Source organism: Cheilinus undulatus, linkage group 16, assembly GCF_018320785.1.
Source record: "Cheilinus undulatus linkage group 16, ASM1832078v1, whole genome shotgun sequence".
Lineage (NCBI taxonomy): Eukaryota > Metazoa > Chordata > Actinopteri > Labriformes > Labridae > Cheilinus > Cheilinus undulatus.
The window spans coordinates 26,779,345-26,795,043 of NC_054880.1; the positions used below are offsets into that span (position 1 = coordinate 26,779,345).

Genomic DNA, 15,699 nt, shown 5'->3' on the forward strand with positions numbered 1-15,699 from the left:
CACCACTTCTTTCATTGGAAGAATCCAGCAGTGCCAGTGTTTTTCTTTCATTATAGACCATGGAAGCAGATGAGAGGGTCTTTATCTGATCAATAATAAAACTTCTTCTCTGAGTGAACAGTTAGATGAAAAAGTCAGCATCAGATTGACACACAGATTGGTTACTGACATCGGTTCATGCCACAGTGTTTTCAGATGGGCTTGTCAACAGGGCTGAAACTCTTTTTTTACAATAAAATTTCTTTGTGCTTTTTGCATGTTTACTGCTATTGAAAGTCACAAACAAATATTCAATGTGTTCTTTTGTAACATCCCAAAAAATGAGTGTAACTTAAATTCTGTGCTGTTCTAACTAGGCTAATATTCATTTTAGCACTCTACCATTTTTCCCTTTGGGGGAATTTAAGCCAGAATTGTTGGTGTACCATCCTTTCAATGCAGCTGAAATCCTTGAAGACTTAAATGATCATAGCTGGATGCTCACTTAATATGAAATTTGATCTTGATGACTCTAAAATATACTCAGCTTTCGCTTTCGATTTTAACCTTTTTTTCTCAACAGATTATGGAGAACGCTGAGATTAACAACATCATCAAAATTGTCGGCCTTCAGTACAAAAAGAGCTACGATGACGCAGAGTCCCTGAGGACACTGCGATACGGCAAGATCATGATCATGACAGATCAGGTGAGCGGCCTCATTCACACCCACACAGCTTTAGTCTTATCGATTGAAATTCTAACATACCTTTTAACATTTACTCTCTTATCCCAGGATCAAGATGGCTCCCATATCAAAGGTCTGCTCATCAACTTCTTCCACCACAACTGGCCGTCTCTTCTGAAACACACATTCCTGGAGGAGTTCATCACACCCATTGTCAAAGTAAGAAAGAGGGTCAAACCCACATATTACCATCTTAATACAGTATGAATAAGAGTCACCGGGTGTCTTTGTGCTTGTAAACACCATATGAAATAGTCAACTCCGTATAAACACACTCATTATAAAAAAGAACATGACTCAACATCGACATTAAAAATTCGAAACTGTTTTGTCTTATTGTGTTTTGTGCAGGCGACCAAGAACAAGCAGGAGGTGGCCTTCTACAGCATTCCAGAGTTTGATGAGTGGAAGAAACAGACAGAGAACTTTAAAACATGGCATATAAAGTACTACAAAGGTTTGATAATCAAGTATTTACACATATCAGTGCAAACTTTGCTCATTAGAAGTATTAACAGTTTGAAAGTCACAGCAGTTTGTTTGAGAAAGAAAAGATCTGAGTAAAAATGTGAAATTTCCATTTCCAGGTTTGGGTACAAGTACAGGCAAAGAGGCGAAAGAATACTTCGCTGACATGGAGAAACATCGCATCATGTTCAAATACAGCGGAGCCGAGGACGACGCTGCCATTACTCTTGTGAGTAAAGTTTGATTATAATGTGCTGTCAGATAATTCCAATGCCTACTCTGTACTGCATGTGGCTACACATGCAACAGATCAATACTTCACCATAAATGTAACTGTAATGGCTGTAACGGTATTTGTGTTGTTTCATTCTGTCACGGTTTGGGAGCACATAGCAGACACATATGTCTAAGTGGAGGAAAAAAGCAATCACACACAGCAGTATTTACACTGCAGTCTAGGTGGGAGCATCACTGTAACTGTTTGCTAACCACTCTGAAACAACAAACAAAAGAGAAAGAAGCAGTCTTAACCAAACACATAATGAAGGAAAGTTGGCTTTAGTAACAAGAGTACTGTTTTTAAAAAGCCTCTGGATGTGACAGTAGTGAGGGTTGGAGACATTAATGATGCTGGTACATTTTAAAGCAGTGGTTCTCAATCGATAGGTCAGAGTCCAGAATTGGGTTACGGAACTGTTTTAAGTGGGTTGTGAATTTGTGCCTGGAAAAACCAATGCAGACAAAAGTCTATGATGTATGAAGTCCTACAAAGACATACATCCATACATTTTCTTTTAGTTCACTGTGATAGCAATTTATTTTTGGTCTTTCTTAAGATTTAAACTTATTTGTCTCCTTTACCTGTGACAGGGTGACTACAGATCCTTGAAATTCTTAAATTTGACTTTTTAAATTGACAGCCATTAAAAGTCTTAAGTCTTGAGAGGTCTGAAATTTTAGGAGGCACTCTGACTTAGACATGTCTTTATCCAACCTTTCTTTCTACCTACATTTATTAGATTTTAATAATTCTTTTGCTTGAGTATATGCTTGTTGTGTATGTTGGAGAACTTACGGTGTTTATTTTTCTCAGCCCAGGTCTTAAAAAGTCCTAAATTTGATTCCTAAAAGTGTGTAGAACCCTTCTGTGATTACAAAGGGGATCTTGGGAAAATGAAATAAAATAAAATAAAATGTGTGCTGGTATGTCCCTGTAACTTGGGCTTTTCAGTCACGTTTTAATACCCATCTCTTTGATTTTTTCCAACTTGGTCCAAGCAACACTTTTCATTAGATGAATTTCAGCAGCTGACAATTTAAAAAAAACTTGAGTAGAGATGAGGAAGTGGTAGTGGGTCCTGATGTCTGACCAGTTGAGAACCACTGTTATAAAGGATATGCAGGAATAGAGAACACTGGCTCCACACATAACCTTACTGTATGTTTGCTAAACTGCCAGTTTGTATTTTATTTTCTGCTGCAGGCCTTCAGTAAGAAGAAGACAGACGACAGGAAGGAGTGGCTGACCAACTTCATGGAGGACAGGCGCCAGAGGAGGATGCATGGCCTGCCAGAGGTTAGTGGATTTTTCTTTAATTGTGACACAAAAAAGTCCAAATGTATGTGTTTGTGTCACTTTCAACAAGGCTGTTGTGGCTTTTCAAACTCTGTGACGTGGTTGAACTGGATTTGTAATGTTGTTTTCCTCAGATATTGTCTGAACAGGTCATTAAAAACTGCTTATTTTAGATATTTTGAAAGCTTTTAAAACTTTCATAAGGCTTTATGCTTTGTTAAACTCATCTTAAACTGCTACTTGACCTCTATTCAAGGTATATGCTTAATATTTTCATTGTTTTTTCAGCAATACCTATATGGGACTCAGGCCAGGCACCTCTCCTACAACGACTTTATTAACAAAGAGCTGATCCTGTTTTCTAACTCTGACAACGAGAGATCCATTCCCTCCTTGGTTGACGGTGTGTATAAAAATAAAAATTGTAGTACAGGCATCTTTGAATATGTTTTTACAGTCAAGTTTATGTCAGGTTAAAGACACAAGGCTCATGCTAATCCAGACCTTGTGTTGATGTTGGTGTATTTGTTGTCTTCAGGTTTAAAGCCAGGCCAGAGGAAGGTGCTTTTCACCTGCTTGAAGAGGAACGACAAGAGGGAAGTGAAGGTAGCACAGCTAGCCGGTTCAGTGGCAGAGATGTCTGCCTACCACCATGGAGAGGTAACAGTCTCAACAATAACTTCCATATGACACAAACAGTCTTAATAAATACTATTAAGAATAAGTGTTAACAGGCTAATTCTATGCAAAGATCATGCAATGCTGTCTCTTTTATGAGTTTGCTTTTTAGCTTAACTCATCTGCCGTGGTTACTTTCTGTTTAATACAACTGTTCTACTGCAAATAAGCAAAATTTCCCTTTCTGTCTTGCAGTCAGCTCTCATGATGACCATTGTGAACTTGGCTCAGAACTTTGTGGGCAGCAACAACTTGAACATCCTGCAGCCACTGGGTCAGTTTGGTACTCGCATCAACGGAGGCAAAGATGCTGCCAGCCCTCGTTATATCTTCACCATGCTCAGGTAAACATAATTATCCAAACACTGCTGTCAAAAACGATCCTTAAAGTCTTATCTTTGTACCCTTCTGCTAACTAATCTTGATATTAAAAGTGAAGATGATAGTTTGGATACTTAAGTCTTATATTGGTCTGATGCATCCACAGTCCTCTTGCGAAGAGGTTGTTCCCCCCGGTGGATTCAAACCTGCTTAAGTTCCTGTTTGACGACAACCAGAAGGTAGAGCCCGAGTGGTACATCCCCATCATTCCCTTGGTGCTGGTGAACGGAGCTGAGGGCATTGGGACAGGCTGGGCGTGTAAGATTCCCAACTATGACACCCGAGAGATTGTCAACAACATCAACCGCATGCTCAACCACCAGGACCCACTAACAATGGTAAAGAGTGTGAATACAGGGAGCATCGTAGTGACATCTTGCTTTGAGTGTAGATGCAGAAAATATATTCACAATTTTTACTTGGGCTTGATGGAAATTCTAACTGTTTTATACGTTTTTCTTCCTGTTTTTTGTCATCATAAACAGCTTCCTAGCTACAAAAACTTCAGAGGGGTGATTCATGAACTGGGTCAGAACCAGTACCTGGTCAGTGGAGAGGTCTCGGTCATTGACAGAAACACAATTGAGATCACAGAGCTTCCTGTTCGGACATGGACTCAGGTATGGCTCAGAAACATAACATGCTATTATTTTCTCCTAAAATTATTAATGTACTATGGTGACTAATCATGCTTCTTTCATGTTGTGTGCAGGCCTATAAGGAGTCCGTCCTGGAGCCCATGCTGCAAGGCACAGACAAAACACCAGCTCTCATTAGTGATTATAAAGAATATCACACCGACACCACGGTCAAGTTTGTGGTTCGGATGTCTGAGGAGAAACTGGCCCAGGCTGAGGCTGCTGGACTCCATAAAGTCTTCAAGCTGCAGTCCAGCCTGACCTGCAACTCCATGGTAAATGATACAAGTGTCTTCTTTCTGAGAATATGATCTGACTTGTTCAGTTTTATTTTTATATTTAGGGGTTACTTTTTTAACCTTGATTATACATTTGTAATGGTGTGGTTCGAAATCATGAATAGATTATACTAAAGTTAGGTTAAGCCAACAGTAAGATGTGCACAGTAAATGAAATATTTAATGTTAAAACCTGTTAAAAGTCCAACAATCAGTCACAGGGCCATCAATGTTTGCTCGTGATTTTCACGGTTATTTACAAAACTGTTGTGCAAAAGTATGACTTATGACATTTATCGCTAGAAAGTTATGACTTGTGTGATTCTGACCATGTTAACAATTTCAAGAGTCCTCCAACACTGCAGCCACAATCTCTGCATCCATCAGACCAACAATTGTAGAGCCATGTTACTATTAGATGCTCTCCTCATCCTAATATTTAAATCAAATCGGTCCTGCTGCATCAGAAATGATCCCTACAAGCCAAATCTGCTGCCCACTGAAAATTGCTTTGTAACCCACTAGCTGCGAACCAAGGGTTTGTATATTAGCTTTTCAGATTAATGTTCATGTTAAAAAAAGTTGTAAATCTTGACACCAATAATTAATGATTAACTGATCAACAGATGTTGCTAACTCTGGGAGCAGTCACAAAATGGGAAGCTATGGCTTTGACATACTTTACTACCAGATAAAGTTGGGCTCATACAAGTACTTGATGCCCTGAAAATACTTGAGTTATAATTTGTTTTCAAGGTTTGAGAAGTGCTTGGATTTCAGATAAAGTGCTAAAAGTGCATGAAATGTGGGCTGTTCATGATAAATAGCTATCTGACTGAATGATTGGCTTGTTATATTAAGAAAAAAAAAAGCAGAGGGTCACTCACATCTTATCTTAGAATAATAATGATGATAATGATGTTAGGAAAAAACTTGGTTTCTCTTTAGAAAATTAGGCAATAACCAGGTAAACTCAAGATCATCAGTCATATTTTTTTATGGTCATTAAAATTAAATTTCCATCAAAAATTTAATGGGTTATGTTATTTTGGGCCAAATGTTTTAAAATAAGTTAGGTTTTCCTTGAATCTTTATCCATTTATAAGCTGCTATTATGAAACATGGTTTTAATGATAGTATCTGTTTTGAAGTGTGGTATAGTGCTGGAACAGCTTGGAAATGCACCTTGAAAATGCTTGAATTTGACTTGGAAAAGATGAATCCTGAAAGTATGAAATTTGTCTTGCATCTCAGTAAATTCAATAACATTGATGTAGTATCCAGTTGACCTAACCTTTGAAACACAAACCACAAAGCGTTGCAGGGTCTATTACTCATGGGCTTCCCAGAATTTAAATCTTCACATGTTGGCAAAAAAGTTTAACCAGGACACTTTTCTGAAAAAATGGATTAACTGATTTTTAACCATGTTCTCCTCAGGTGTTGTTTGACCACATGGGCTGTCTGAAGAGGTATGACTCAGTCCAGGACATCCTCAAAGAGTTCTTCGAGCTCCGCCTGCACTACTACAAACTGAGGAAGGACTGGTTACTGGGCAGCCTAGGAGCCGAGGCCTCGAAATTGTCCAACCAGGCCCGCTTTGTACTGGAGAAGATTGAGGGGAAAATTACAATTGGTAAACACAATGAAAAGTAAACCTTTGTGTGGCCGAGTAAAGGATTTTCTTTCATAAATCATGTTTATTTCTGCTTCCAGAGAACAAATCCAAGCGTGAGCTGATCCGCATGCTCGTACAGAAGGGTTATGAGTCTGATCCAGTGGTTGCCTGGGGCAAAGCTCAAGAAAAGGTAACGTCAGAAGGAGAGTGGTCATATATCAGCACACACATTTAGACAGCAACAACGTGGCAAGATGAAAAATGATCATCTGTTGGAATACACAGATATGGCCTTATTTTGAAAAATTAGATGCTTTAATGATGAAAGACCACAAGAGGGAGCTGTACTTGCACGGGACACTACAGTAAATGGGCATTTATCTTGGCAGGAAGGAGAGAAATCAACTACAGTAAGGGTCAGTAGAGTAGTTAAATGTTGTTTTTCTCTGACAGGCTCAAGAAGAAGACTTCAATGACGGAGATGACAGCGACAGCTCAATCGACTCCGGCTCGTCATCAGGACCAAACTTCAACTACATTCTCAACATGCCTCTGTGGTGTCTGACTAAAGAGAAGGTGGAGGAGCTGCTCAAACAGAGGGACAATAAGGTGAGGTTAATGTTTTTTTAAATTCTTTTATTTCTTTTTGCTTCATTACTCTCGTCAAATGTACTTTCTAACTACCCAAAATACCAGACGTGCATCATCCATGCCTCTTTCAGTGGCTGAATGGATATCAAAATTTCCCCTCAGATGATTTTTGCATCCTTTTTTTGCTATAACTGCATTATAATCAACTGTTGATGAATATTTATCAGTTTCCTGGAAGCAAATAAGCAGGGAATATGGCCTCTAGACAGGGAACTGGCGTAGAAATCATCCTGCTGAGCAGCTTTTCTGTGTGGTGTTGCAGAGTGACACAGACATACCAATGCACAAGTACGTTGTTCTCACAATGGCATAGGCAACAATAGCGCAGATATATAGACTGAGCTTTACAGTGTGTTTATGGTAAATTCATCATACTATTTAAGTGTTTCAGTTAGGCATTTGAGATTTGACTTCAGGGCCTCTGCTGGGACATAAAAATCAGGCTGTAGGACTTTTTTACAGGCAAAAACAGCGATTACTATAGTTCTCTGCAATCTGCATGTAATGGAGTGCAAAAGTACACTTAAAAGTTTAGAAAAAGGGACCATCAGACACAGACCTTTCAACATGATGACAACAAAAGAAGCAGACACCAGAGGCTTTTCAGCAGCTCTACAGTTCTGAGGAGTTCATATAAACAAGAAGAGATCACCAACAGAGATTAAAACAAGTCTGCGAACAAAAATGAAGTAATAAGCTCTCTTCAGAAAAGTCTTTATTTTGGTATTCTTTTTATAAAGAACAAGGGCAAAAAAGTGTCAAGTTTTTCATTTAATGTTTAAGTTTGTTCATTTTATTATTCATTTTTTCCCTGTTTTGGAGAAAGTCATGGCTTGAATGTAAACAAATTTTCCATTGTCTAGGGCTGCTCAACCATGGCAAAATCATAACCTGGATTATTTTTGATGGACATTGACATCATGATTACCACTTGCTGTGTGAACTTAGAATGATTAAATACATTTGTTGTGTCACCTTCAGAGGCGGCCACAACTAATCCTGCAGGTTATTTTGCATCATTCCAGGCCCACCCTTCTTTAGCTTTCTCTTCTCAAGCTAAGGCTGGCCACACACCTGACAGTTTAAGGCTGACTTAGGCTGGATTTGCTGGATTATAATGTAAAAAAATCAGCTGAAACTGTGCAGTACCACATTTATAAAATCTGTTACTATTTGAAAATTGTCTAGTGTGTGGCCTCCTAACCAGAGTATGCTCTGTCGCTCCCTCCGCTCCTCACTTAAGTAAAAGTGAGAGTTTGTTTTGGTAGGAAGGGCTGATCACATGCTGTGTTGTAAATGAAGGGAGGGTGTGCCTTATTTACCACCCATACAGACAAGAAGTGTGCAGCAGTGCATGTGGCTAAGTTATGTCAGTTATCTTGTTTCCATGATGTTGGGAGGCTAAAATCATCATTGAAATAGAGAATTTCTTAATTGCACTGCACTAACTCTGACTTTTTCTACCTTCCTAATGAATTCAGTTGTCATGCAGAAGAGAAACCAGTCAAAAAATGAGTTTCAAAGACGATCTTGAAATTCACAGCAGTAGTTTGGGTGTAGAGCAAGGCAACCCTTAAGCCAAGATGTTAATAGACACGTCTTGAAGGGTAGGTCCAAATGAAATTAACCCTCTAAATCACCAGAGCCCTGATAATAACGTACATGCTTAGACTTTTTATCATTGTAATAATTAATCACCAAACTTCAGCTTGCTGTGGTACAGTACAGTGGCATCAAGGACCACAGTCCATTTTAGTCGCTGAGGCTGTGAAGTCAAAATTTGCTGTTTAACAAAGTGAATGTGTGTTGATGTGCAGAGAGGAGAGCTACACGACCTGCAGAGGAAAAGTCCAGAAGATCTGTGGAAGGAGGACTTGGCAGTGTTCGTCGAGGAGCTGGACGTAAGTTAATTACCATTAAAGTTTATCAGCCCTTTGGAAGATGTTATTTAAGTTTAAAACGACTGATGAAGCATGGTTAAAAGATACATTTCTATGTTTGTTTTGAGCTGTCTTAAAGTTCTGGTCTAGGAGAATTATGATGCACAACCACATGGCACCTTCATGAATTGGCTCAGGGTCCACTTGATTTGGGTACCAGGCTGTTTGTTTTCCATTTAAGTAAATAGTTGGATATTACTTACTCTATCTAGGCAAGGCATCATAGCACAGCTGTGCAAAACTGCCATGACGTCCAACACAACTATGGGGAACATAAAGGCGATGGTGTACCTGGTTCTTGGTAGAAATGGAGATTGTTTATTGTCATTGATATAGACGCCCCTATCAATATTACTATCACCAAAAAACTATAGGAAGGAGGGCTTCCAGGACTAAATAAAATGTTTGGAGAACGGATTCTCTTGAAATAAAAAAAATCCTTTATTTTCACAGCATAGTCATGTGTAGATTGTAAAAACACACTTCAATGCGGTTAGGCACCAAGCCTTCTTCAGGAGGTCTTTTTGTTTGACTTCTGATTTTTATTTGGCCTTTACCTTGTTCATTGCTCCACCATTGTTTTAAAAGTGCTTCTATTGACAGGTTTCTTATTTTATAGATTTAAAAAAAATCATCTTACTTAAAATTTTCCATGCTTTCAGAAACTGGAGGCCCAGGAGCGAGAGGAGCAGAACTTCGGAAAAGCCATCAAACTGATCAAAGGGAAGGTGGGCAAACCTAAAGTGAAGAAGATGAATCTGGAGGAGACTTTGCCCTCACCGTTCGGTCGTAGGGTGGAGCCTCCAACTCAGGCAATCAAATCAGATGCAGCCAAGAAACTGACTAAGAAGAAGAAGGTAAGCACTACCTGTGTAATGATACAATAAGATGATTGATGAATGCATATCGAGGGTTATTAAATGGTAAACATTTGTCTCAGGGTGATGTGGACCCAGCGGTGAAGCTAGAGTTTGACGACGATGGTTTGGGCGGCGAAGGAGCAACAGGAGAAAACTCTGTGACCACGTCAAAGCCTCCAAAGGCTCCACGAGTAAAGAAAGAGAAGAAAGAGTCAACAGGTCAGTTGGATAATAGGTCTTCTAGCAGAGCTGCTTGATTATGGAAAATATTCAGTCACCGTTATTTTGATTGATGCTGAAATCACACTTCTTTAACAAAATTTCGAACTGATTTTAGATCTGCATCTTTGAATTTCAAAGATTGGGCTTTAGTAAATAGTTTACCTTGAGAGGTAGTCACAGCTTCTTTACATTAAAGGTAAAAATTTCTTGTTTTGTTTTGTTTTGTTTTTTTTAATTTTCATGCAAGGCCTGATTCATAACAGGAAATTGAAGAGCTGCACAATGGTTGGATATAATTTATTGACCCCAGACTGAAAAATGTTGAGATGGATTCAGTGAATTCATTTTGAATTTAATAAAGCATGTTAAAAAGAGCAAGTTAAATTACCTCCATGCTAACAGGCAAACTGTAAACACTCAAAAATGATGATGTGCTTTAAGGCATTATCTTTGTTTAAGGCCTTTGTCATCTCCTTACTGCCACCTACTGGACTGATGTGACAGAGCATTTACTTTCATTGCTTCCCATGTGTCATTGGCTTGATTTGCATGATCTTTCTGGGACTTTAGGCTTCTCTGCAAATGCAGACCACCATCAGCCAAATCAGCCATTTAGTTCAGTGAAGAGAAGTTCATTGAACAAAAAGTTCCTGGTACTTGTGGTTGAAATGGGGGGCAAATATTCAATAAAAGACATGCTGCATGCAATGTGGGATGATGTCAGCAGCACTAGTGATTATGAAATTGCATGTTTCAGCGTTTTATATTCATACTGATCACAGTAGTAAAAAGGACACAACCTAGGTTTCAGGGGTTAAAATGTGTCATATCTATTGGATTTTACAGAACTTTTAAGTGGTCATACCTTAAACCATTAAGGATTCATTCACATCCTTTAAAGCTTGTATTTATGTCTGCTAGCTGTTAAAGACTATAAGCAGTTTTAAAACTTAAGGGCCTTTAGTAATTTCTCTGAAATATGTAATAAGAAGAATTATATTTAAGACCAGCATCCCCCATTTAAAAGTGTCTAAGGTTTTCTAGTTTCAAACTTTCTAAGACTAAAGTTTGAGTTGAGGGTAGAAGCCATGATAGAAATGGATGTTCTGTATCAGACGATAAATGATTTATCAGCACAGACAGATATTTGTCAACAATCACTGTCTAGAGATGACACAGCGTTCTCTCTTAGAGGAAAACTGTGTTGGACTGATTTTAAAGTGGTTTTATCCCCAGGCCTCTTTGATGCTTTGCAGTGCACTGAGAAAAACTGTAATCCATTATTGAACAACCCTGAGCTGCTCAGAGTTTAGTGAGAAAACTGAGCGTCTACAAACAGTCTGGTAATCTTGTTTACTGTGTTGCAGGAACTCCCAGAGCCAGAAAACCCCCAGGACCCAAAGGTTCTTCTGGAAAGAAGGTGAAGAAGAGAAACCCTTGGTCTGAAGACGAATCCAAGTCAGACAGTGAACTGGAGGACAACGAGCAGCCAATCATCCCCAGAGAGACCATCTCAAAGAGGCTATCAGGTGAAAATAAGCCAAATATAAAGCTAAATCTCAAAGGATAATCTTAAGGATATCTAATACCCTACCTCAAGTCTTCAAAGCCTCAAATTAACCACGAATAGAGGGAAAGTACTGTCGGCTATGGTTGATATATTCTCTTATCATCAAGAAAGCACAAAATGTGGGGACCTGTAGGAATATAAGCTTCTTTTTCCCATACAGCTAGTCTTTTCCCTTTCATTTTTCTTGCAGCAGTCTATTTATGTGATGAAATTCTGTATTTATATTTTAACAAAGAGAGATAAATGTGCAAAGCACAATGTGGCTAGTCTTTTTAAGTCACGCTGCTAAGTCATTGTTAGGGGCTTTGCTTGAAAAATGATGGTTTATTTCACAATGTTTGCAGGAATTTACACAAGACAAGTACAGGGATAAATTTATAAATACTCACAAAACAGGCTGGAAACATGAAATTTATAAAAGTGTTACAGAATTTGGATAAAATAAAGCAGAAAACATCATAGATGCATGACATGTACAAGTGCATGTCTAAAACATTTGTGAACATCCTAACAAAACCAGGTTCTTTTCATCCAGTTTTTGCCAGCTGAAACTTTCTAGTTGCTTTGTATAAAAATCATTTTTCAGGTTCACATTTCTAAGCATCTTATAACATGAAACTACCACCAACACCTTTGAGTCAAAGATTCAACATAGAACTAGCCAAGCTCTTGTTATCAAGCCAGTGTGGTTTTTATAACTCCTAACTAATTTTTACTTTAATTAGGAACAACTGTTTTATCTGTGAGCAGACATTGCTGTGATGATCACACAAAAAGAAATAAAAAGAATCACATCCTAAAGGGGGTTAGATTTAATGCAGTATACAGGGGTGAGTATGTTTTGTTGCTCTAAATATTGCTGCTGCAAACCTTACATTTCAGTGTAGTTGTGTATTGCAGTAAGAAAGCAGCACTTATGCCTAAAGGAGTCAGGCTAGATACATACTGAGCTAAATCAAGCACAGAGATGACAAAGACTTAAAGACATAAAGAAAAGAAGTTTTAATAAAGCCTTCATTTGAGATTGTAATTTCCTTGTTTTATCTTGTTAAACTGTTACAACATCATTTATGTATCTTTCAGCCTCAGTTTAAATAAGTACAGCTTCTTTGATTATGCAGCACCGTGAGCATCAGGCAGCTGGTTACACACTGACTGGTAGCATTTCACTTCAATCCACTTGAAGCAGCCTGAGGCCAAAAATAACTTGTGAACTGTGTCTGCGTTTCCTCGGTCTGATTATTCTCTGTCGGCTTCAGGCGTCTGAGGGCGCGGGCTGATGCAACCCAGCCGCAACACTCATAATTATTGTACAAGAGAATCCACAGCAATCAGAATAATGTGGTTTGACACAGTCTCTGCTCTTCTCTGTCAGCTTCCAAACCAAAATACACGTTCGACTTCTCCGAGGAGGAGGACGAGGACGGGGCAGACGAAGAGGAGAACGGCGACGATTTTGTGCCTTCTTCTCCTGTGAGGTCTTTCAAAGATGACTTCACCTCATCTGCCAGGAAAGAGAGCGACAACGACCATGATGACAACGACGACTTCGATGAAGACTCCTTTTCTCCCTCCAAAAAAAAGACCACGTAAGATTCAAATAACAGCAGCTCATCTGAATGTGTTGAAATAAAATGTCTGTGTCAAACAGGACAACCATGACCCTGTTTACACCATGCATTAACATCAGATACTGAGTGGTAATCCTTAATGCAACATGTGAACATGTCTCAATGAATACTGACAGTGACTGATATGTGATAGCTTAGACTGCATATGAGGATGGTCTTGAAAGTGTGGACTCATGTACTTGGTATCCTATTACCCCGCATTGAAATTAAATTCAAAATGTAAACTCTAAAATAAGCACTAACATACTTGGGCGTCTTTGTGTTGTGAGTCTATCAAAGTAACCGTATCACCACCATCTTATCTTGTGTTGCATGTCCGTCCTCTGTCTTTTCTCATTTCCTGTCATCTCTGACCCATCTGAACTCAAATAAAGGCAAAGATGCCCCAAAATAAAAGAAAATGTTGATGAACATAAGATGTTTCTGCTTCTTTGAAGGTCTACACCTGTAGCTAAGAAGGAAGAGAAAACCAGCATCTTCTCATCCAAGTCCGCCTTCTCTGATAAGAGCAATGACAGCGGTGAGTACCAAGCAGTGTTGGTGAAACGATTCAAATGCTTTGACCATAGACAGTTTCTGTTGTGTTATTCAAAAATGGTATTCCTTTCATAGTGTCACAGATTTCTCTCTTTGGTGAAATAGTCTTAAACCACAGCATAGTCACCTTTCCCTTATGTAGGGCTGTCACAATGCCAGAATTTAAATTTCCACCTGATGCTAAGTAGGGATGCACAGATGCATCAGTTTAACTTAGTTATCAGCTGAGATCAGCAAATGATGTATCATTGGGCAGAAGATGTGACCTGTTGGACAAACTGATTTTTTGTTCACAGTCAAACATGAGGGAAATGATGGCATGGTTTGAGTGGTATACCAAAGGAAGTGTTAAAAAAAATTAGGACTTAGTTATTGTAAACATTCATATCAGCCCTGATATTTACAATTGTAGTGCATCTTTAATTCAAAGTGAAATTAAATATTATTGATACCCATTTGATACCATGGCAAAGGGGTCCTAGGCACCCAGTATCAAATCATTTCTTATTTTATTGACCAAATACAGCACAGATACTTCTGAAAACCGTTCTAGATGCACATCCACTAACAAAGACAATGCTGGTCAGCAATGGCTTTAAATAGTTTAATATTGAGATAATTGAATGGTAGAGAAATGGAGGGATGAAGGTTAGGGATGGGAATAATTAAGATTTTATTTATATCTGTGTCATTGTTGATTTTGCTTATCGATTCAATTCTTAATCAGTTACTTTATTGATTCCTTCCTGTGAACTTCCTTTTTGGAAAAAGTAGATTAAATAGGTTTTCACTTTTAGCAACTCAAATTTTGTTGAGTTTCTTTCTCTCTGAACACTGAACAAGATGTATGCCACCTTCAGTGAAAGCCAGTGACAAGCACACTATAATTACTGGCCATAATAAACAGCTAAAATGTTAAACATCAAGTGTGTGGGAGGAGAACATGCTAAAATATACAAAAATTCTCATTTTTTGTGGGAAATGTCGCAGTTACAATAAACTGCTCTGGACCTTCAATCTCTGAACTAAAATTAGAATACAAAACTACTGCTCATTTTCTTAAAAAAGATGAAACCTTAAAATTAATATAAAGCTAGTCTCTGGATCCTAGCTCTCTGGATGTATAGAAATAAATTGAAATCCTAAGTATGACATTGATAAGGGATTTAAGATTAAATGTAAATGGTGTCGATGGATTGAACCAATTTGTTCCGGTCCTCAAATGAAATCGGTTCCCATCCCTAATGAAGGTAAGCATCGTGGGATGGAGGGATGATGTGATGAAAGGATGAATTTATGAGAAATCAAGCTGATGGGTGCTGAGATGTTGAGCCGTCTTGAGCTGGTTCGATCCGAGGAAAGTCGAAGACTGGGACTTGAGTTTGTGGTGTTGGCTATGGTCTAAGACACATGATCAACTGGCTTGAGGTGGCGATGGTGCAGCCAAAAGGAAGATGGAGAACTTAAGACCTGGATGGAGGGGTCTGCTGTTGGTACGACATCCGGGAACCAGAGGGGTACACGCTCTGGGTGAAGGGATCTTGTCACTGTCAGTAAGGATCCCCCTGCTGTTCCTGTATTAAGACAGAGAGAAGTTAGAAATCAAGGGGTTTTGGGTGGGAGGGACGTGAAAGCAGAGTCAGAGGCATATAGATGGGTGAGGTGTGCTTTTATACATTGGGCAGCGGATTTGGGATTAGAGGTGTGGTCTTTGTTCCTGAGCCAAGTTTATGAAACTACAGATAAACATTGGTTGCACATACACGTTTTCATTTTTGTATGTAATGTATTTGTTCTGTTACATTAAAATCTAAACATATTAAAATACATGATCAAAAGATCAGTAATTTGCTGGAATTTGGTAAAATAATTCATAAATATTAATCAAATTATAAAAATTAATTTAGATGGAAAAAGATTAACT

At 38.6% G+C, this 15,699-nt stretch overlaps 1 protein-coding gene across 2 annotated transcripts in view; it reads left to right on the forward strand.

Moving 5' to 3' along the window:
- The window catches only part of top2b (DNA topoisomerase II beta), a 43,613-nt gene that overhangs the window by 24,149 nt on the left and 3,765 nt on the right, over positions 1-15,699 (forward strand). For both annotated transcript variants that reach the window (XM_041808974.1, XM_041808975.1), the window contains exons 13-32: positions 563-688; positions 776-886; positions 1,079-1,184; positions 1,315-1,424; positions 2,679-2,771; positions 3,060-3,174; positions 3,310-3,431; positions 3,645-3,793; positions 3,937-4,168; positions 4,316-4,450; positions 4,543-4,743; positions 6,187-6,382; positions 6,463-6,554; positions 6,818-6,973; positions 8,833-8,916; positions 9,618-9,812; positions 9,896-10,034; positions 11,405-11,566; positions 12,983-13,196; positions 13,676-13,758. In XM_041808974.1, coding sequence (XP_041664908.1) covers positions 563-688; positions 776-886; positions 1,079-1,184; positions 1,315-1,424; positions 2,679-2,771; positions 3,060-3,174; positions 3,310-3,431; positions 3,645-3,793; positions 3,937-4,168; positions 4,316-4,450; positions 4,543-4,743; positions 6,187-6,382; positions 6,463-6,554; positions 6,818-6,973; positions 8,833-8,916; positions 9,618-9,812; positions 9,896-10,034; positions 11,405-11,566; positions 12,983-13,196; positions 13,676-13,758 — 2,821 coding nt within the window. The remainder of the gene's footprint in view (positions 1-562; positions 689-775; positions 887-1,078; positions 1,185-1,314; positions 1,425-2,678; positions 2,772-3,059; positions 3,175-3,309; positions 3,432-3,644; positions 3,794-3,936; positions 4,169-4,315; positions 4,451-4,542; positions 4,744-6,186; positions 6,383-6,462; positions 6,555-6,817; positions 6,974-8,832; positions 8,917-9,617; positions 9,813-9,895; positions 10,035-11,404; positions 11,567-12,982; positions 13,197-13,675; positions 13,759-15,699) is intronic.